General features: G+C 38.2%; 1 protein-coding gene across 1 annotated transcript in view; it reads left to right on the plus strand.

Annotated features, from left to right (window-relative positions):
- Positions 1–281: 281 nt before the first annotated feature.
- Positions 282–23,095, plus strand: part of LOC106884686 — a 55,225-nt gene continuing 32,411 nt past the window's right edge. The window contains exons 1-21 of the mRNA XM_014936210.1: positions 282–320; positions 1,917–2,075; positions 2,773–2,953; positions 3,196–3,407; positions 5,045–5,233; positions 6,136–6,275; positions 7,537–7,699; positions 7,810–7,896; positions 8,406–8,540; positions 8,943–9,062; positions 9,855–10,072; positions 11,521–11,572; positions 13,222–13,417; positions 14,218–14,447; positions 15,483–15,644; positions 17,014–17,199; positions 17,749–18,105; positions 19,150–19,500; positions 20,808–20,939; positions 21,864–22,013; positions 22,495–22,611. Of these exons, the coding sequence (XP_014791696.1) occupies positions 282–320; positions 1,917–2,075; positions 2,773–2,953; positions 3,196–3,407; positions 5,045–5,233; positions 6,136–6,275; positions 7,537–7,699; positions 7,810–7,896; positions 8,406–8,540; positions 8,943–9,062; positions 9,855–10,072; positions 11,521–11,572; positions 13,222–13,417; positions 14,218–14,447; positions 15,483–15,644; positions 17,014–17,199; positions 17,749–18,105; positions 19,150–19,500; positions 20,808–20,939; positions 21,864–22,013; positions 22,495–22,611 (3,576 nt within the window). The remainder of the gene's footprint in view (positions 321–1,916; positions 2,076–2,772; positions 2,954–3,195; positions 3,408–5,044; positions 5,234–6,135; positions 6,276–7,536; positions 7,700–7,809; positions 7,897–8,405; positions 8,541–8,942; positions 9,063–9,854; positions 10,073–11,520; positions 11,573–13,221; positions 13,418–14,217; positions 14,448–15,482; positions 15,645–17,013; positions 17,200–17,748; positions 18,106–19,149; positions 19,501–20,807; positions 20,940–21,863; positions 22,014–22,494; positions 22,612–23,095) is intronic.

Below are 23,095 nucleotides of genomic sequence, written 5' to 3' on the forward strand. Positions count from 1 at the left end.
ATGTGCTTTTCACAAGCATGTTCAACATTTGATTAGAAGTCACTTTTCAGTGGGAATTGCTCCTAATTGATTTGTGTTCTCACGTGTTTATACAAAACAAATTACTGCATATGTACTCTTAAAAATATGAGGGACTGTTTCTAGGGAACAGTCAGCTGTGTTCTCCTGGCTGCAATGTATGAACTGTGAGTTAATTTTATTAGATAAAGCAGGAGAACATCAGTACAATTATATCAAGGTATTTAATACTTGTAGTAGCTAATCATGATAAGCATTACAGGATGATTGCATATGTAAAGTTTGTTGTACCTTCAGAGACAGTATGTAGCCATATGAGTGGTAAAGTTTTCTTAAACCTACACAGGTATGACCCCATAATTTTGCTAAAAATGGCATGATGGTCAGAGTATTTTATATACACAAAACCAAACACTTAGAACAGTACTAGATGATGTCTAGCTATAAATATGTAATTACGAAGTTATATACTTACTGTAGAACATACTGCCAGACGTTTTATATTAATTGAATATCTACTTGTCTTTTACTTTTTACCGTGCTAGTATTTTCATAGATGTAAATCACTTCTCTAGCAAATGCAAACTCACTGTTCTTAAATGCAGGTTCATTAAATGTGTGCTTTCCTTTGGATTCTCAGGGAAATCAACAAGTACATATCTGCAAAAATAGACAGATCTCACTTTGATGTTTTTGAAAAATACAAACCTTGAAGCCAGCACTAGATTTATGCTATTAACATTTTGAAAGTTTACTTCTGATTTATATGAATAGGTTAACTTTGTGATTTAACTCAACAGGAGAGGCAAAAAATCTTCATCATGAATGCAGTACACAGCAAAAGATTCAAGTGGAGACAGGTGCACACAGCATCTACAAACTTGATATTGGGCATGAATTTCACTGTATGCAGGCTCCAACCTATAATCACAAGGTAGAGATACTGACCAAAACACTTCTGCACTGAGTTCCCCTGTGTCACTCCCGTACTGAGGGGTTTGAACAGAGCAATGCCCAAGATGCCATTTTTGGATCAGTCTTTTTCTTCTCATCTTGTTTCTTTGCTTTCTGTGTAGACAAAGGTATCTAGTCAAATTGCTAATTTATGCAGTCCATTACAGCTGTGATGGAACTGTCTAGTGATGTAGTTTTTAATGTATTAATTCACAGAACTTCTGCAGAATGTTTGTTGGGAAAATTCTTGTTATATTTAAAACAACAGTATTAATAAGTTTATGATTTATCTTGTACTACTTGTAACTAAGTCAGGAACTCTGGTTATTCATCAGAAGTTGTATGTCTGGAAAATAAAACATTTTACAGTGTCTTGCATTAATTTTTGGGTTCAGAATTGGATGCTTTCTTAGAAGTTGCATGCAGAAAAGCAGATCTGTTGAAAATAGCTTCCTTTACAGACTGCCTGAAGGCAAAGGTTAATTTAAAGGCAAATGACCATTAATACTGGCTATTTGCTGCAGAACAGAGAGCTGGCTGAAAAATAAGCGTCTGAATTAAAAAGAAATTTTGTGTCCTTTCAGATTTGCTTTTGGTCCAGGTTGGACTGAAGCTGAGAACTGTTAGGATTTCCCATGAAGCAAGATATTGGCAAGCTTTGCAGCTGCACAGTGAATCCACGTGGGGCAGTCCATCAGGAGTTACCCGAATCCAGTTACCTTAGCTTTTGAGAAAAGCAATTTAACTAGCAGTGCACAGACTAAAAGTTTTGAGCATTTTACGCTGAATTTGTATCTTCTGCTGAAACATGGTTTTTCTTTGGAAAATTTGCAACCCTTTCCGCTTTAGGTTGCTTCTTGGGAATATTTCTACAGGCAGTTAATTATCCGTGAGTAAAATAGAAAGCATGGTTTACAGGAAAACAGTGTATTTCTGTTCTTTAGGTTCACCTGAAACATGAGGCGAGTGCATCTCGGCTTTCCTCCCAGGTGGAAGTAAACTATGGGAAACACTGGGATGAAATAAACAACAAGAAGAAACTGCTGATCAGCCAAGTGTTTAAGAATAGTTCCAGTTCATCTCTAGTCAGCTATTTCATGGAGGTAATAATGATTGTTGGAAGATTAAGACCATCAGTTCAACCTAAAAAAAGATTTGGGATTAATTTATTTATTAATACTTTTTGTTTTTCCTAACTGTGTTACGTATTGGTAAGTAAGATATCCAGACCTAATAATTTTGAGTTTGGTAAGGTCTTTACCCAGGCACGTAGAGATCACTGACATTTAAAATGAACAAGAGAAAGCCAGTAGATGTTTTTTTTTTTTCAAACACTAAAAATGTTTGAGTGTAACGTGTTCTGAATTTTTTGCAGAGATTGTACATATAAAATGATTACAGAGATTTGTGAAAGTTACTTTACTCACACAATGTGGATGGAGGGTGCAGGTTATAATAACTCAGAATATGACAGCATTTAGGTGGAAGTTGATATGGAATGCTGTAGCTGAACTAAAATCAGACCTGGGTTTTTGTGGGGTTTTTTTTGTTACATACGCTGATTTCTGCCCTGGATAAAGCTATAAAGTGAATGGCAAATGTGCAGAGCAGAGGCACTAGCTGTGACCTTCCTGCTGCTGTGTGTGTGTGTGTGTGTGTGTTAGCTTAGACAGTTCTGAAGTTGGGATTCTGTCTTTATTTAAATTTGCTTTCTGCTGCTGTGTGTGTGTGTGTGTTAGCTTAGACAGCTCTAAAGTTGGGATTCTGTCTTTATTTAAATTTGCTTCACTTGTTTTCCAGTTTACCATGCAAGTCCTGGAAAAACAGGCGAATTACAGAACCCAGCTGCAGCACTCGCACAGCTCTCGGGTTTATTTGCAGAGCAGCACTAACTTGGAGGTGCACTATAATGACCATGTGCCATTTGTGGCTGGGCTGCAGTGGAAAGACGCATCTGGAAGTGGCCTGAAGAAGTGGGAAGGTGAAGTACTACAAACTGTTTCCAGTCTGTGATTAGAAAAGCAGGCATTGAAACTTGCTGCTGGGATTTTATGAGGTGGTTTTGCATGGGTCAGAATCATAGAAATACTAGTTGGAAGAGACAGACCCTGGAAGTTAGCCTTGTTCCAAAACCCCAGCATCTTACCAGCTTTATTGCAGAGTTAGAATCCAGGTAGCTTGAAATCTCACTTTTCTGCCAGCTTTAATATATGTTCCCTCCAGGTGGATTAAATATAGACACCCCATGGCTATATCTGTATGCAGCTCACAAACTACATCAGCCTCAGCATTCTACTTATTTATTGACTACGGAGCTGACAACTGGAAAAGCTCTCTCCATTAAGAATCTTGTAGTGGAACTATTTTACAAAGATCAAGGCAATGAAAAGGAAGGGAAAGTTCACATTTACACACCAGCTACCACATACCTGCAGGTTAGTAACATGGTGCTTCCTATAGTTTATGGCTTTGATGATATAGAGCTTTGTGATAGATACCCAACAGAACTGTCATCATACTGGAATAACACTTGTTCAGCATGCTATGTAAAGTAGCTTGTTTGAGAAACTCATGCAGTGTGTGCCAGGTTATGAGAGGATCTTGAAATGCCTATGTACATCTGTTCTCTGTGCTTGAACGATGAGCTATTCTTCCTCTGGGCCAGCCGAATCAGTACAGCGGGGGTCTCTTAGCTTTGAAAAAATGTTAGGGCCACCACCTCTGCCACTCTTTGGAACAGGAATCCCATCACTCCCTACACAAAACCCAGATACGTGATGGCAGAGTTGTGCCTAGGAGTGTACAAATAATAATGACTATTTTAAAGTACCCTCTCTGCCCCTGCCATGAGCTAACAGTCTCAGGAAGTAGGAAAATTGGATCATCGTGTAAGAAATGTTTAAAACTTCATTCTTAGTGATATGAAACAGCTGAGAGTGTCTTAGCTAAACTTTTAAATTAAGGCCTGGTCATTACAGCATTCAACTAAATTTGAGGCATTAGATTTAAAGGCATCCTCTGCCTGAGAAGAATGTAACCTGCCTCTTTCTGGAGAGTATTCTGCTCATGTAGTTCATGGGCACTTGCTGCCTCTTGATACAGGCACCGTTTATACAATTCTCATGAGTATTTGGAGCTCCATTAATATTAGAGCTCTGATCTTGCAGAACATCAGCTTTGCTACTGAGGTGCTTTTGCTGCTACTCATAAAGAGTAGCACCCACTATATCTCTACAAAATGAAGAACTATCTACAGCTAATTCTGCAATATGAATAGATTCAGTAGGAGAAGTGGTAATTCTTTTGCAGGCTAGAGTACTGGATAGCTGAGTGGTTCGGAACAATCCGGAGAAATGAAAAGTTATTTCTTTTGTTGTGACTTAGAGAATGACTCCAGTCTCCCATAAAACCTTTGAGAAAATATTCAATAGCAGGTTCTGAAGGTGATAGTCTTCTGCCTTTTCTATTGGGATTCTTTCACCTTCTATACAGAAAATAACCACTGAATGTATTCAGTGTGCCCTGAATCTAATTTATTTTAGACTGTGCTATGCCATAGAGGTTTAAAACTGATTTCATGACAGTAGCTGTGCATTAAGCAATATGATAAACCTCAATCACTATGCTAAGCGTAGATTTATCTTGGAGAAGCTTAACTTCTTGTCTGCCTCAGTATAAATGAGGTGAGAGCCTGGAATTTCTGCCTTTTTTTTTTAAGGTGTTCCTTTGTTCTGAGCTGCAGCTTTCCCTCATTACATCACTGCTGGTTCAGGCACAGTGTGGAGGATTGTGAAACACATCCTTGAATGAGGAAAAAATGTCAGATATTTTCTTTTCAACTATTTAGCTTTTTCTCTCTCCCTTGCGTAGAAGGGATAAAGTAAACTTTTGAGATCTTTATGCCAATTCAGAGTATTTTGATAATGGAAAAGCTGGCACACTATTTCTAATAGTTCTTGTAATGATTGTCTCCAAGAAAATGTGTTCCTTTCACTTCTGTGCTGTACTGTTGGCACAGCAGGATTCTGTCCGTCATAGCTCAACCAGACTAATGTCTATCTTTGTTTTTCAGGCATCCACATTTAATCGTCTTGGGAGGAATGTTCTGCATAGCTATAGTGAAATGGTATCTCTGTGGAATCAGCTTATGAAAAATGAGATTCATTTGGAGAATAATGAACGAGCCAAATATCTCTGCTTTAAGATAAAGAATACAAAACAGGAATTTAACTTCACAGGCAGCTATCAGAATCTGCCAATGGTATGAAAGAAATACAAATACAATTTCTTTGATTCAGCACTGTGTTTTTCAGGTCTGCCATCTGCCTGAGAGCTGCTATTGCTAGTGTTGGAACTTAAACACTTCTAGTGCTGGTTCTGTTTCTGTCTGTTTTGACAACCTGCAGTGTAAAACTAGGTTCTAAAAGAAAACAAACAAAAACTTGTGTGGTATAGTTTTGAGTACTTCTCGCCTGTTTGGGGGGCCAACTGCAGACAGAAAGTCAGGGAGGAGAGGACAAAGAGAGACTACATGGCTAGAAAGAGAGTTGTAGATGTGATTACTTACATTTTGATGCAGATGTTTGGCAGATGTAGAAGATGCTACTGTCTTGGAGAATCAAAATATCTTGCCTGCTAGTGAGCATAGTAACAGCCTGGGTTTATATGCTGTTTTAGCCTCTACATCCTTTCCAACCTTAAAATCATTTTTGTTTTGCTTGATGTCTGTAGTGCAGGAAGTGTAATCAGCAGTTTGTTGTCCAAAGGGACACTTGGATTGGTTACTTTGGTCAGTTCCTTGCAGGACTTCTTAAAACAAAGTGTTTTTCTAGTCGTAACATTCCATGCTTTCAAAATCCAATCAGTTTTTATATGTCAATGTGCTCGTATGGGAGCTAAAGCTTACTCATAGTGTAAACAGGTTACACTCAAGTGACAAATTTTAGGACATTTGTTTTCTGCTGAAGGGAGTTTTCTACTAATGTCACTTTTAATCCTACATAAATGGGTTTAAACTGAAGCAGAAAGGGGTTGATCTGTGAAAGGACAGCCTCATTGCAGCCTGTTGAACAATGTGACTTCTATATTGATGTTCCTGAATGTGAATGCAGTAAATCTGATGCAATTTTCCTGTCCTCTTCTGGTCTCATGCTCTGAGTGCAGCCTAAGAAGACAAACTTTACCATGAAGACTGTGTGGAAAGACTATAAGAATCTGCCTGTCGTGCTGCAGTTTGAAGGTCAGATAGAGGAGCTGAAAAACGAGAAGATGCTCTATCAAAAACGTGGAACCCTTAATTTCAGGTTCAGTAGTCGTCATTTCTATCTCTGAAGAATGTTTTGGCCTAAATTTAGTGTGCATCCTGATGCTCCTGGGAAATGTTTAGGACTTTATGAAGTAGCCACAAACCCTGTACTTCCTCCCATCTGGCTCTCTGGTCTTGCTCAAAACTTTGCAGGCTGTTTTTTTTTGCATCCCTTAGCTTTTGCCCTCTTTGTTGAAAGGGTAGTGAGCAAAGTTGTCAAATACAACAGGCCATTTGTGCTGTGGCAACGTGTTTGTTGGCAGCTCTATTGGCCATGTAGCCTCCTTTCATGAAAACAGCAGGATTTATGGTGTGTCCAAACTTTGAAGTGAGGAGAAGTTCCAAAATCCAGATCTGATCATCTGTGCCATCTGGATGTCTTTATTCCCAGTCCTTAAGATTAATATAGCCATTCTAAAGCCAAATAGACACAGCTTGAAGGCCTTGGTAAAAATGTATGTTCAGACTTGAGACATCTGGATCATCTCTGAGGAGTCTCAGCTTTCTTAAGGCACAGTAGGGTCAACAGGAGTGCAGAGGCTCTCTTAGGAGCTACTGTGCATCTTGAAGATAGCTAAAAAACCTGCAAGATGCCTTTTCAGTAATGGAAAAAAGATGAAAATGAAGAACAAAGAGCTGTAGCTGATATCTTAATATGTATAAAGGCAGTTCAATATCTGCTTATTAAAGATAATGCGTTTTTCCAAGATATCAAGCTAAGTAAATGTGCAGAAATATTTAATAAAGTGCATAAAACATTACACTGAAGTAGGAAACGACTCTGAGAACTGTGTAGTGGCTGAACATCTGTTGCATGGGATTCTTGGCATTCAGATATTGTTTCTACAGAAAGCATAAAATGTGGCTCATAAGTGAGATTTTCAAAGCTGCCATAATCTTTTGGACAATGTCCCTATTTGAAATGAAGTCTTGGTCTTGCAGGTATTTAAAGAATATGTAGTGGTTATGCATGTCAGAATTTTAGAGCATCACCCTCTCCCATGCTCTTCTAAGCCTTTCCTGAATTCAGCATGGAAACTGTACCAGAATTTCTGGTAAATGCGTGTAGTTTGTATGAAGTTGTAGATATGCTCTGGGAATTTCTTAAAGATCCTGGTCCTCTGTGGTTTACTTCTGTATCTGACATCCTGATGGCATCTGCAACTGAAAATTTTGGAGTTCAAGTTGAACTCTGCACAATTTCTTTTTCCAGTGGTCTAAGATCTTTTATATTTTGCTTATTCCTTGTTTTGTTCCAGGCATCCTTTTAAAGTACCCATTCTGCAGAGCTTCCTTCTGCAGGAGACATTTACTGTTGACAAAAAGCAAAAGCACTATTTATTGGAAACAAAAGTTTTGATAAATGGGGTGGAGGAAACAGTTCAAACCCTTGTACTTGCTTACCAACCTGAAAACCCCTATGTGAGTTATACAAGAATTTACTTTATTCTGTCATACCAAAAAAGCCAGCAAATGAGTGACTTACTGTATATATCTTACGTTTCTTGCCTTTCCTCTCAAAATTTTTTTAGATTTGTGCTGGCTTAACTCATCCTTATAACTACAGTTTGTTCCCCAAAGATGTTGAAATATGCATTTTAACTCAAAGTCACCAAAATGTGAGTAAATTTCCTATTAAATTCAGTTAGAAGGAGAGATTCGTTACCTGTTTATTCCCATTTTATTGTCCTTTCAGACCTAATTTGCTATAGGTCTTTAGTTCCTTACCATGGGAATGCTGCAACCAAAAAGTTAAGAGGGCAGTGACTTGGTTGATGTGTCCCTAATACCATGTTTTGTGTAATAATTTGTTGTGTAGTAATATATGATAATAATACATAATATAATAATACTTCCTAGATTATTTAAAAACTTTATTATGCATGAATATTAATAACAACAGGTACTAGGAAGGAATAGATTCAGGGTTCTCATCCTTATCTAGGTGTATCTATTTGTATTTCTTATCAAATGCAGTTATTTTTTCCTGCTTTGCTCATTTTTCATTCTGAGTCACAACGTAATAGCTTGCAACTCTTTACTTTTTCATAATACGTAGGGATGACTCATCTTTCATAATATACAGGTTTAATATTCACTGCAATTCGCTTACATTCTTAACACACAGGTGATGAATGGGCTTGAGACTACCTTGAAGGTCAATAAGGAAGATGTTTTCAGCTTTCTAGGGAGGTATCAGGACAAATCCAGTGGGGCAGATTTTAGACATCTTTTGCAAATGGATGTGACGCATTCATTCCAGGTATTAATGGTTTTCATTTGTGGCATTTTATTTTGTACGTCTTGGTGGCTGTTTTACTGCACTGTCTTACAATTATAATTGGTTTATGCTTATAAAATTCCTAGTTCAGTGAAGTTTTGGCCCTGACAAAGACCCTAGGTACCTCAGCAGATCAAATCATAATCTGTGTCAGTAATGTCATGTAAGAAACAGACTGCCTTTTTGTTTTCCTGCCTTTTTAACGGAAAGGTATTGATTTAATTTTCAGTGTCTTTGGGTAAAATTGTAGAATGTTACACACACATTTGCTTATACACATCTGCAACTTCATGCTGAAAGTTCAGACACGTGATTTGAATGCTTGATTCCCATTTGATTAATGGTAATGCAGTAATTATGTTTATATTTAACTTTGTCAAATAGCTTGAGTTTCCACGAACAATGGGCCTAAGTGGGGAGCTGTTTTCCAGGCAGACTAAACTGGAACACTTTGACTATGGAGTGAGCGTAAAAGTTGTCGTCGACAAGACCGTGTCTTCACAGGTCAGTTCCCCAATTGTTACAGTCTCGTTGCTTGAACTTGTGGCTTTTACCATTGATGCAGTCAAACCTGTGTTGAGTCTCTTGCTTCTTGCATGCATTAGGAGTACATGTCATCCTGGGAGCTGTTTTAACTTTGTGCTATAAATGGCTTTGAAGCTACTTTCAGACGTGGGAATGCAAATGTATGTGTATACTACAAAGTTGGTCAACTCACGGAATTCAGTGAGTGTAGTGCAGAGGTGTAAATTGTTAGGGAAACAGTTAACTTCTTGTGGTTATAGTTTATTCTCATTAGATGGCTACATGCATTTGGAATAGGTGGCTTGTGTTTTGGCTGAAACTAAGAAAACTCTGAAAGTCAAGTTAAATTGTACTTAAAATTAGCATAGTTCATAATGTTTTGTTGAAAGCTCTAGCTTGGTGGCAGGCTTATATGCAAAATCAGGCATCATCTGTAGCTTTTATTACCAGTGCCAAAGGTTCCTTCTCTAGGATTAACTTTGTCCTGCGTGGTAGTTGAGATAAAGACAGGGAGATCACTTATCCATTACCTTCACAGAAAAAACGGACTCAAATTGGGCAAAACTAATGTAATTTATTGCCAAATAAAAATAGAGCTAGATGGTGAGAAACAATGATGAAAAATAAAAGCACCTTCCCTGCTCTGCTTCCCCTCCCCTGTTTCCCAGGCCCAACTTGTTGTGTGCAGTCTTATTCCTCAAACTGATGTTTCAGTATTGTGTTTTATGATTTGAGACCCTTAATGTCCTGTTCTTCTTTTTCTGTGTGTAGGCCCAGGCAACCCTTAAGAGATACAGTGAGAGCAATTTCAATGGCTCTCTTTACCTTCATTCCAATGGAAGGGACATGCTGATGCTGGAGGTTGATACAAACAATGAAAAGAGAAAGAATGCCAGAGTTGTTGAATTGAGAGCTTTCCTCCATCAGACAGTCCTGACAAACCCAGAATCAATACAGTTCCAGATCATGGGCAAAATATTTCCTTCAAGGTAGAGAAATCAGAATCTTGGTTAATGGAGCTGAAAAGTGTTCTGTGATACATATTTAAATGTAACTATTTTCATACAGCTGCAGCAAAGCCACTGAGCAAATGCCATTTCATGTGTTATCCCTATTACTGAAATATTTTTGCTCTTTGTTTCATAGGTTGGTATAGTAAGTTAAGTTAATGTTTTTTAGTTGCTTTCCTAGGCCTTCATATACAGATAACTTGAATGAATGGGTGGTACTATTATATTGGGTTTAGATCAGCAGTTGTTTTTTTCCCCCCATTTGAGTTTGTCCTCTGAGAAGTAAGGGACTAATATTTACAAGCCATGCCAGTGGAAGAGGGCACTTCCCAGTGTTTGTTATTTAAGTATTGCGGAAAACTCTGAGGTGGCAGGGGTGGGAAATAGAAATTTGACTCTCCTGAATTTCAGCTGTCTTATTTTTCAAATTTCACAGATGCAAAAGTGTGCAATGAGGGAGTTGATGATTTTGTAGAGACCCTAGTGTTTAGCAGTTTCAGAGTTGGATAAGGACAATGAGGAGACAGAGTTAAAGACTACAATTTAGTTGAAGCTGATTAGATTTACTAGTAAAAGAAAAAATAAGATAAAAGATTCAAGAAAGATATTTTATGTGTTTCTGCAATTTACTTGCAGTTCTGAGCTTCCAATAGTACATTAATTTATTTAAATACCTGGTATTAATTTATTTAAATACCTGGTTAGGCTGTAACAGAGCAATTTACTGCAGCTCACTTCACAGGAAGTAAAATAGAACACTTAAAATTTCTGGAATGACAATTTATTTGGGATTTATTTTACAGAGAGAAAAGAGAAAAAAAAGAAAGATTGAGTATTTCTGTGGAATTGCTAAAAAGATGCAGTCTGTACAGACTTCAGTCACTGACTGATTAAATGAATCTTACTTCCCTGAATTATGTAGTTCAATTCTTTCCATCAAGTGGATTTTCACTGAGATTTTACTCATTATCCATCTTTCAAGAGGATTCCAATACCTAGGAGGGATGTCTAACAACATGAAAATATGATTGCTTCACTTCTAAGTATTTTATGTAGTATACTTGAGTCTAGAAGGTCAAACATTTCAGTGGACAGTTTGTTGAAGGCAATGTGAAAATTGTGTGTCAGTCTTTTATTTGAAACATTGAAAATTGACTTTCTTGTTGCTCCAGGAGGTTTCCCTAAAAAGCTATGCTGTGTTTCTCCAACACTGTTCAATTCAGGGCCAAGATACAAAGAAACAATTTTTGGTTCATTTACTGAACTCAAATGGTGGTGGCATCTGAAATTATTCTTTAAACTGAATTCTCAATGCTGCTTTTAAATTGGTATTTATATATATATAGAGAGAGAGATTTCATATTGTGACAGAGTTTATTTCCAACTTTATCTAACTCTGTCCAACTCTGTCTTTTCCTTTTATTAAGGATCATAACAAAAGCACCCAAGAAATTTGAAGAAAAACCATTCTGCCAATCGGTGAGACTTTACCGAGTAGCTTTATAAACATCTGGTGAATAGCATGTACTTAGTGCAAGGCATCTGATTCACTGGTTCACAACACTGGAACAAGTAGCCAGAAAGTCGATGGAGTCTCCTTGCTGAATTCTCAATGCTGCTTTTAAAGTGGTATTGAAGAGAGATTTCATATTGTGACAGAGTTTATTTCCAACTTTATCTAACTCTGTCCAACTCTGTCTTTTCCTTTTATTAAGGATCATAACAAAAGCACCCAAGAAATTTCAAGAAAAACCATTCTGCCAATCTGTGAGACTTTACTGAGTAGCTTTATAAACATCTGGTGAATAGCATGTACTTAGTGCAAGGCATCTGATTCACTGGTTCACAACACTGGAACAAGTAGCCAGAAAGTCGATGGAGTCTCCATACTTGGAGATACTCAAAACCCGACCACACTCTCCTGAGCATCCTGCTCTCATTTTACTTGGAGATACTCAAAACCCAACCACACTCTCCTGAGCATCCTGCTCTCATTGACCCTGCTTTGAGTGAGAGGGCCTTTGTCTTGACAGTCATGAATTAAGCATAATAATAAGATCTTACTAGCAATTTTTATCTCTGGCTTTTTAGATTTTTGATATCTTCTGAGATGAAGCTTAATGAAAATAGGATTCACATGGATTTCATGGGAGCCAGGGAACAGAAAGTTGGTTTTATTTTGTCCCTAAGTGGAAGAGTTGAACACACATTTGCTGGATTAAAAGCCATACCTCATCTTCTTTCTCTGAATGGATTCCTGAAGTGCAAAAACAACATTCATGATGGTACTTTTTTACTTTGTGTTTTGCTCCCAAGGCTGCAGCTATCTAAGGAAGCTTCCTTAGATAGTATGTAAGATGTATTCCTTACTGAACTGCATATAATGCAGAAGAGAGTATTTAGCATGCAAAATGGACCATTGGTCATTGAGTTGAAGCTACTTTTTAGTGAAATAACACAGTTTGATAATTCTTGTATTTTCATTGATTGAAGGAAATAGTGGGTGGCATCTTTCTTACGCAGATCTTCTGAACTGTCAGGGGCGTTTGCAGAGCTCAGAGGGATTATTTAGCCTGGAGTTACACAAGTAATAGGTCATAGTCCTTTTGTACATTTTCCTTTAGAAGGCAGTGCAGTGTAGTCCGTGGCCTGAAGGCACAAGCTGCTTGGTGAATAAAAAGAAACAGCTGCCAGAAATCTATTATGTAGTTGTTTTGTTTGGTTGGTTGGTTTTGGTTTTGTGGTTGGACTCAATCTCAGAGGTCCCTTCCAACCATGATGATGATTCTGATTATTCTGATTTGTTTTAAACACAGATACTTCTTCTAATGGAGAAACTGTCTCTCAACAATAAACTGATTCACTCAATAGATTTGGCTAAATTATCTATTAAAATAAATGGAAATTCTTTTACCTCTTCCTGGTATTAAATTAATGGTTAATTTATATGTTGCTTATAAAATTCTGGTTATTTCTGTGCCAAAGGAAACTCTCCACAGTAATAATTTCTGCCCATTACAGGTAACATCAATGTGATGGTCAACAAAACACTGTATGGACTCCATCTCAGGAACAGAAATGTGTTTGGGAATACCACCGTACACAATGTAACTTTTGCTGTGTTTCAGAACGGCAGTCAGGCAATCCCAATGGAGGCAAAACTGAAAGGACACCTGGAACTGAGTAAAGAGATGAAAAGGGGGCTAGCTAGCTTCCAGGTGGATGAGGAAGCCCTGTCTTTAGATTTTTCCAATATTATGAGTCCTGAGCACAGCAGAGTCAGTGGGACTTTCACACATAATATCAGCTTATTAAAAAATGCAGGTATGAAGAAAACTCTGACTTGATGGTGTCATATAATGAGGTATCAAGGTCAGTTTACCTAAATGAACACAGACCTGTGGAAATAGATGAGTTGCGTTTGCTCACGCCAGAACAAAATGTGATTGGGTCTTGGAACATTCTTTTTAATATTGTTGAGAAAAACCCAATGAAATAGATACAAAACCACTTAAAAACTCTTCGAACTACTTCAGAGTAAATTATTTCTTTCTTGTACATCTGTATTCCTGCATGCTGATCAGTTCCTCTAAGCACATTTTTATAGCTATTTTGATTTGGAACCAAATTGCAACATTGAAAGTCATTGAATAAATTGCACTTAAGACATAAAATATACCAAGCATTATTTCCTAAGCAAAACCAAGGCTTTTCATGAACTGAAGTTATCAATAATTTTGAATGGGTAAATTGCCTTTGTCCCTTTGAACTGAAGAAACCTTGTTTTGAAACTTTCTAACAGCTCACTATTGGAGTTGGACACAAGGCCCATTGATAGATACCCTTTATTAAGAAAATCAAACATCCTTGACTTCCAAAGTGCATGCCACATTTTAATTTAACACTCCTTTTTTTAATATTATTTTCTTGTGGTAGGTAATGTCCTTTCTTACTATAAATATCAGTAAGTGCAGCTGCCTGGATGATTGGACTTTAAAACATGGGCTGTCTTTTCTTATGAAAAACTACAGAAGGCGTCTCTTAATCTGTAATACATCTTTTCTGTATTTTACAATGACAACCCAAACGTATTGCATTGGTTTTGTTTCTTTCCCTATCAATAGGATTCCCCTTGGATGGCATTCTTACTGCTGTGTGTGACTGTGGCTCAAGAAATCGCACCATCGCTATAGCCCTACAGAGTGGCAGTGAAAGGATTGCTGCTGTGTTTGGAGGTCACAGGCTGTCCACTGAGCCTGCTAAATCCCAGCTATCTGTTAGTTTAAAGCACAACATCTCAAAGATAAAGAGACATGGCATCCCTTTTACTGTGGAAGCTGCTGGCTATTATGAGGTAAGAAGAGTTCTGCTTGTGATTATTTAATTTCTGGCAGAACCATTTCTAGTAACTGTAGGTTATTCCTGTGCACTTTATTCCAAAAGCATATGCATTTTTGAGATGTACTAAATTACTGTGTGAAAGAAAGATGTTTTCTGGCTTCAGATAACAGCTACACAGTATGACAAGAAGTCTTGGAGCTGAATTTAGACTAAATGCAATGCTACATTCAGTTCTCATTTACGTGCTTTGCTGCATAGGAACAGGAGTCTTGTCCAATTTTATTTCCCCCTATAAATGGGAAGTGGACAAGCAGCCCTAATTTATTTAGCCATCAGGTAATTGTCAGTGAGCCTAGGTACTGTAATGCATCTGGTGCTGGATTTAACTAGTTCTAATGTCATCCTTTGGATGTCTGCTAAAGAGAGGAAGACTGTTTAGCATGGCTTTCCATTTGGAAGTCTCTACCCACAGAGGTGTCATGGATAGTGTCTCCTGGTACAGTGTTGCTTGGCCCCTCTTGTCTCTATCTGCATTTCTGCTATAGATCTACGAACGACATACAGCTCTTTTGCATTTCAAATTACACTTCCATAAAAGAAGGGTTCAAATACTTTCCTTCTTCTAACATATGCTGGAAGGCTTGAGTCACTAACATATCAACATTTGTGGTGGGTTCAGCCACGGTGGTACAGTGAGACACAAGTGTGTGGAGGAAGAACTCTATACAGTAGCCTTACTTACTAGTAGTTCACTGCTTTTATCGTGTGTGCCTTAGGACTGGAATCCTCCAGAGTACTGAATGTACATAACATGTTGTGGAGCCTGAAGGAATTATTGGTACACGTCATTTGGAAGGTCTAGCATAACAGGAAAATCTTTACTTGAAATGAAGCCACTTTGATGAATTTGCACTTCTATTTTACCAGTGCTGCTGCCCTGACACAGACTGTGACATTTAAGCATGGTGAAACAGACTGTGCCTTTGCCAGTTGTTGCTGGGGTATTGTTGTTTGTTTCTTTCCATGATTTGGTTTCTTTTGTGCATAGAATTTCACCAAGAAAATTGCTGCAGGGATAACAACCACAGTGGAGATGGAACAGCTGAAAATTGAAATAGAGAAGGAAACCACTGGCAGTGCTATGGAAGTTTCTCTTTCACTTCACCATGATGTGGGAGGACTGATCAACATTGTTCCACATGTGCTAGAGGTTAGTAAAAGTCCTGCTACATAGTGTATTTGATGTAGCTTTCTGCTGTCCATTCTCAACTGTTCAGATGTACTACTTGAGAGCAAACTAGCAGGGCAGATCAGAAGGAGAGAGATTTTTGTCAAACACAGCCAGTACAGAAAGCCTAAAAATTGTTTCCTTAGCAATAAAGAGCAGGTTTTCAAGACATGGTGAGTAACAAAACGTTGATGTCATGTCAGGCAGTAACATGCAGTCCCAGCTTTTCCATCTTGCTAAGGCAGGGTGTGCAGGGGGGTCACGTGGCTGTTTGTGGGTGCAGTGGTACTGGCAGCAGAGTGAATAATAATGGCAGTAATTTTCATACAGCGGACAGCAGTCCCCAAGGACTTCACTTTCTGCAACGGGGGACATGGTTTGAAACACTGAATGTCTACTTGTGACCATGGTATTTTCCATGCCAAACATAGAAATACCACTGTCTTCACGCTCTCAATGTGCTTTGTTGATAATGCCAACAGGTTGCTTGCAGTGGAGAATCTGCTAACAAACAACTTTCTGGCCTTTGCAATGGAGCAATTACGTTTCATCATTTTGAGGTACTCGCTTAATTTATAAACTCTGCTGTCAACAACGTGCTGTCTTAACTACCACTAAGGGAATCTAAGTAATGAAAGGTGTCAGAAGTGTAGAAATGGTTTTGAGTGAGCTGGAAGTTTTGACCAAACTTTCAGATATTTTCAGTCCCTTGATATTCACAGATTCAAACAGATCAGATTACTTCTCCATCAAAAATTGTACAAGTCTGCAGGGAAGGTTGCAGTCAGTTTTACCATCATACAGTGCAATCAGAATTGTCAACAAACTTGTATTCGAGTGATACAGATAGACGTCTGTAGTGCACAGCTGTGCACCAAGTGCCGAGTACAAAATAGAGATAGGGGATGGGCCCAACAGGTGTAATTTTAAAGGCAATATTCCTGTGTCCTACAGCAGACAGTCAGGTTGTGCATCTAAAGAGCTCAGTACAAGAGCTTGCACCTAGCAAGAAAAGTAATACCAGAAGATAAAAGGTGTGTACCAGGCAAAGGGCAAGAGTCACAAAAAGGTGTCAGGGTAGTAGAGAAATAGTTCTCTTTTAGTAACATGAGCATTTCAAAACAGTGTGTGGCCTGAGAGGAAAACAAACTTGACAACAGTTTTTCCTGTAATTTTCCAGACTCCAGCAAGAGTTTCACTGAATGGGTCAATGTTTACCAGCAACTTTACTGTCATCTCCTTTGGATGTGTTTCTTTTCATGACATGTTTGCCTGCCTGCAACTCAATGTCACCACTGATACCCAGCCTCATTTAGAAGTTGACTTCCAGCATTCTTTGCCTTTCCTTCAGTCTCTGGGAATTGCCAGAGAGAACCAAGTGAAGGTGTCAGCCATGAGAAGTGACAAGTATAAGGGCATGCTTGGCATTGTCCTTGGGTCTTGCAGTTTAAAAGCTGATGGAGAAGTAAGCCTGGCAAGCAATGAAACAGATACAGAATGGGTCCTTACTTTTAGAAACAAGTGTGTCAGTCTAGAGGTAAGCCTAAATTGTTTTCTGTTATGGCATGATAGCTTGTGTATTTGAGATCATTGTGAGTCACAGAGAGCTATCTCCTGACACAATTATTTATGGAAAGAACGGTTTTGGTTCTGGCAGAGCAACGAGTCAGAGCACTTGCAGAGGGAATGTATTTGAGGATGAGAATGTGGAGTAATACAATGGTAGTTGTTGCTGCTGTTGCTGTAAAGTAGTTAGTTAATAATATCTCTTTAATTAAAATTATTTTGTCCTAGAATCTAATGAAAAGCATGTCCTTTCTGTTCAAAATTTTGGAAACTTTTTCTTCTACAGTACTTAGGAAAGGATTCTTGTAGGAACTTTTGTTTTCCCCTGTACCATTTATTTTTGGTTTCTTTTTCACAGAGAAATTTCTGATTTCTCTGTGAAACAAGCTGTCTTGCGTGGTCCTTTCCAAAAGCATATTGGTTCAGAAAGAAGAAATGCTTTCTCATTAATTAGAAACAAATTCAGAATACAATTGCATTACCTTGTGTGCTTTAAGTAGTGTAATCTTTTCTGTTGCAGAGGATGGGATTGCCTCATGCTGTAGCCTTTGGGGGCTCATTTCAACAGAACATCTGCAGCGTTGGCTTGTTAATGAACCTCCAGTGTGATGGCAGAACAGTTGATGTGCAGATAGACACTTCCTGCGAACACGAGTATATGCTCCAAGGGATGCTCAGGCATTCAGTTTCCTGGCTGAGTCAGCTTGGGCTGCCTTTTGAAAACTCTGTCCTGTTGTCTGCAGCCACAGACTCTACCACTGAGGGTGTTTTGTTGCTGCAGGCTGGCAAATGCAAGCTTAAGGCTAGAGGAGATCTCTGTATTCAGAATAAAGCTGAATGGACACTGGAAACAGAAACAGAATGTCAGCTTCTGCAGGTAGCTCTTGGAGGCTTTTAAAGAGAGATTTGGGATGAAATGCAGCCCATATAGGGTTTTAGCTAAAATAACGTTGTTTGAGTGTTGGAAAAGCACTCTAAAGACACACCTGCCTTACAGCATTAGGCAAAGAAAGTGTCTGATGTATCCTGCTCATAAATGTTCTCTGTAGACTGAGATTAATTCAGTCTTTGCTGCCTTTGCAGATTGAGACTGCCCTGTAAGGCTGAAGAGCAGTTTTAATTTGAACTATTTGTCAGAAAATATATTTTCTGGTGTGTCTTTTTTATCAAAGTAGAAGTAGTGAAGTTTCTTTAGTGTTTCCACCTAGTCTCACTGGCTACGTTAGAAAGAATGACTATTGCAGATTTAGGGGTTATTTCCAGATGCTCATAGGCATTTATGTTTTGCTTTTAACTCCTCAGTTTTAACTTCTTCAACTTATACAGTAGCAATATCAAACAAAAATGACAGGAAAGTGTGTGTCATCCACAGCGAAGAGGGAATAAAAACCACCTAAATACTAGAAATAGCAGAATTGTCATTGTTTTTTACATGTACTTTGAAAGAATGACAGGAAGCATTTCATTTAGGAAATTGCACAAGACAGGCTTGAAGTTTTAGTATTAAAAAAAATAATCCTGTAACACCATATGCAAGAATGTCTACTAGGCATATTATTATTTTGGGGGGTTAGTTTGTTTTAAGATGGAGATTGATTTGATCTGAGTGAAGCAGAGGATGTTCAGTAAACTTCGCCATGTTGAAGAAATAGGCATTTTGTGTTATTGTAAATGTAAAACTTCATATGGATACAGAAGTTGTAAATTCTGCAGGGCAGTCCTAAAATCTTCCCTCAGACCTCATTCAGGCAAAATTACCATCTTACTGTTGGGAGGCAGAAATACGACAATGCAGAGATTATAGGTTTTTTCTTTGATATTCCAACATAAAATCTCCTTTACCATATGCTAAAGGGAGAAGAAAAAAGACTCAGTACTGACTTGTATAGTCTAAAGGATTATTTTTTTTATATCTTGATAGGATCTCAGTATTCCAACTCAGTCGCGGATCACAGGGTCTATTCAGAAGGACAAGTGCCAAGCGGAACTTCTCTGTGTCCTTGAAACAGAAGGCAAGGCTGCCCGTCTTGAAGTGAGAGCAGAGTGCAAGCCAAAGATTACACTGGAAGTTCAATTCAGGCATGACCTCCCTCAACTGAAGGAAATTCCAAAGGAAAATAAGTTGTCCATTGCTGCACGAAGGCAGATAAAATATCATATTGGAATAGGAATGAAATCCGGTGCTTGTGAGCTTCGAATGAATGGTGACTTTGACCCTGAAAAGAAGCTTCAGTGGAAAATGCTTATAGAAAACAAATGCCAAACAATTCAGGTATTGGAAAGAATTTTTTTGCTTTACTCTTGAATTTATACATCTAAACCAGGATTTTTGAACCTACTAAAATCAAAAGAACCTTATCATTTCCAGTGTCTGACTGAGTACAGCTAAATTACATCTCTTGTTTCATTAAGGGGATTTAACTTCGAGTTTGGTGACAATCTCACTATAGACTCTGAGTCCGAACAGCAACTAGTAAGATGAAAAAAGAAGTTAATTGCTTTGTTGAAAAGATTTAGCCAGTAGTGAAATACAGTGAAATCTGGAGTTCTGTGGAAGGTCACTCCATATCACACGAATGTGCCATCATTTGCAGTAGGGTCTCATTTCTATACAAAGCACAGGAAGTGAAGCCCTGTGTCTGGGACAGCTGACTTGGTTGGCATCAGATGTTCTGGGAGTCCTCATCTCTGAAGGAGTCCACAGTGTTGCTGCCTGGGAGGAGCTGTGTGAGCTGCAGAGCAAGGTGGCTGTCACTTTCCCAAGTGAAGAACGGCAGCGTGCTGTGACCTCTCTCAGCTAGTTAGCACGACATGCTGAGTTCCTTTTGCCTTTTGATGGATGAGTGAAAAATGGCACTTTTGCCCTCAATTCTTGCCCAGTAGTTTGTTTTTTGAGGCCGGACTGGTGTACTGTAGGTAGGTGGAGGGGGAGAAGTTCTGCAGCAGGATTTCCTGAAGTAGCAGTTCTAAATTTAGCTGGACTCTGCACGGACTCTTCCTACTGAACATTTGTATTGCTGTTGGAACTCCTGATATCACAGTGCTTGGCCTCTCACCGATCCCACCAGTCAGTGCTATATAGGCAGGAATGGAAAGGACAGGAGAAGTATATGGAAAGTTTGAGAGATGTTATCACACAGTAATCTGTAGATTCAGTATGTAGGTCACAGTAAATCTGAATCTACAGAGACGAGATTCACCTGCCCTCTTCCAAAAACAGAGCTGCCATAGTATATCTATGTGTGGTTTCACTGGATTTATGGATGCTTTGGGCCACTGGAGCGATGCCAAGCATAGAAAATTAGTTGACTTTTCACTTGTGCAGGAAGAGCTACCACCTTGTTCTGTGCTCTGTTTATGCGTGCTCACTTATCAAAATATGTCATACATGCTCAAAATAAAAGAGACAAAATGTGTAAAATGGAATAAAAAGCTGTCAAAATTTCGTAAACATGAATATGCTAGATTTACAGCTAGGTGCTATTGGAGCTACCTATTAGGAATAAAAAGTTCCAGGTGTATAGTGTATCTGTCAGTAAGTGTAAAAGTGGTGAATTTTTCTTTTTTTTGCTTGTACAGGATCTTGGAGCACCAGTAAAAATTGACAGTTCAGGCTATGTTTTGATGGATAAAATGAACGTAGATTCACAGATGTTTATCACTGTTGACGAAAGTAAATTACAAGGACTCCTCATTCTAAGGGTCACTGATGTAAGTATGCTGCAGACCATTAGACTGCATGTACAAAGTACTGAGTGACTTACTGTAAACTATTTTACTGGAAACAAATAGTCAAGCTTTAGTAATAAATGCCAGAATAAACATAAAGTCTTAGAAAATCTCGTACCTGTAATGTGCAATGAAACAGATGTTATAGGATAATAGGATACAGACTGTGGCACTTCCTGAATCATTTCCTTGTTATGCTCTTTGTGTGTGTATATATATACATGTATGTTTTTTATATTGTACTATTTGATGTTCCTTATATTATGTGGCAAATATGATAAGACATGCAAACCCACAAGTGCTGATTTCCCTCCAGATATACAACAGGTACTCCAATATAACAATTCATCATGAAAGTATACAGCGATACACAGGAAGAAAAAGGGTTGTAATTTATCATCACTCTGATTTACATTGCAGAATAATAGGCAGTGATTAATTGAGACACTGCTTTTAGCTTCTTCAGTAAGACAACAGCACAGGAAGGCTTTGAATCTCTTGCTTTCCTGTTGACAATTACAAGTTTGACTTCTCTTGTGATGTCGTCAGTGCAGAGAGAAGTATCTTCTTCCTTGTGATGATTCACTTTCTTGCTGTAATTGGTAATTTATCTGTATTTCTTTGCTTTAGAGAAACAGCTAGCTAGTGGGAGTTCTTTGCCACCAGAGAGAAACATTGACACCTTTTTCCTTCTTAGCTGAAATACATTTTTTTTTTAATTGTATCTGTTAGGCTTGATTGTTTTTCTCTTCCCCAGTGTAACTTTCCTAAGTTCAATGCAATTTGCTTTCATTAGTATTAAATGTAGAACAGTCAGATTTGCTAACCGTCTGTTTTGAGCTTTGTATCGCAGCAGGCTTTGGGTTCTAGACATCCATTGCTACATACGCTGTGAAATATTAACAGGAAAGACAAGAATTGGATGCGGTGCTAACCCATAACATTCAAGGAGCTGCTGACATTGGCATTCCTATGAGGATGTTAGTTGATGTGGAATCAGAAAAAAACAGTGACTTCTATAAAAGACTTACTCACTTCTGTGTGGACAGCAAGCAAGTAAGTATCTCCTCCATATTAGTAAGATGTGAGATAGAGGTTGAAGTGAACTAATTGATATGGTAAATACTGTTTCTCCATTTGAAATAGCTATTATGAGGCCCTTATAGGAGTACTTTGCAGGGACTGGTTTGGTTTTAAAGGCCATAATTAAATGAAGGTGGTATCTTTCAGCCACTCCTGCGCAATTGCTTCTAGCAACAAATTTGACCTTAGCAATGATCCATGACTCCCATTTTCAAACTGTATCAAAACTTTCTTATCAATTATCTTCATGTGGTGGGTGCAGCATATTCCCTGTTGCAGTACAAAGTTGTGACTTACAAAAAAATTAGACAGTCCTTCACCATAAATTTTTCATAGTTTTCATAATTTTACTCTTAACCTGTAATTAGTATAGTAAGTGCGATTAATTAGAGTAGTCTCAATATCAGAGATGTGCCAGAGTTAACTTTTGTGATATTTTATTTGGACTGAACAGATTACAGAAGAACTGAGCTTTGTCCATAAGTTGGATGTTGTGTCTCTCTACTACAAACTTACTCATAACATAGAAGCACTGAAGACTTTGCAAATCAAAGACAGGATTGAGTTGCAGGTAAGTTATCAGTCAGTGACAGGGGAGACATGAATCTACTCTGGAATCAAGCCATGATGGAAGCAATAGCTGTAGAAGTCAGATAGCAAAGAGCAGAGGGTGTTGATGTGACTTTGTGCATTTGCTATTTAGGTGAATTTTTTAGGTCTCTGTCAATGAGAGTAGAATTTTACTCATTCAGTTGTTAACTTAGACATCTTTATCATCTGTTCTGTTCTGTTTTACCGTCTTGCATAAGATCATAGCACAGATTTCAAAGTTGCTTCATAACACTGCTTCAGTTAAAAGTCAAGATTTACACAGGAGAAAAAGCTTATTGCTACAAAATATAGCCCAAGTGCAAACCACAACCATAAACAAGCTACCTAATGTCACAGGTACAGGTGGGAAAGATTGTTCTCAACATTTTAAAATACAATCTAACTTTCAGTAAAGTATCCTTCTGATTTAAGGTGTCTGTGTTGTCACACCACCTCAGCTTTTC

Source organism: Calidris pugnax, unplaced genomic scaffold, assembly GCF_001431845.1.
Source record: "Calidris pugnax isolate Ruff unplaced genomic scaffold, ASM143184v1 scaffold17, whole genome shotgun sequence".
In the NCBI taxonomy this organism is placed as follows: domain Eukaryota; kingdom Metazoa; phylum Chordata; class Aves; order Charadriiformes; family Scolopacidae; genus Calidris; species Calidris pugnax.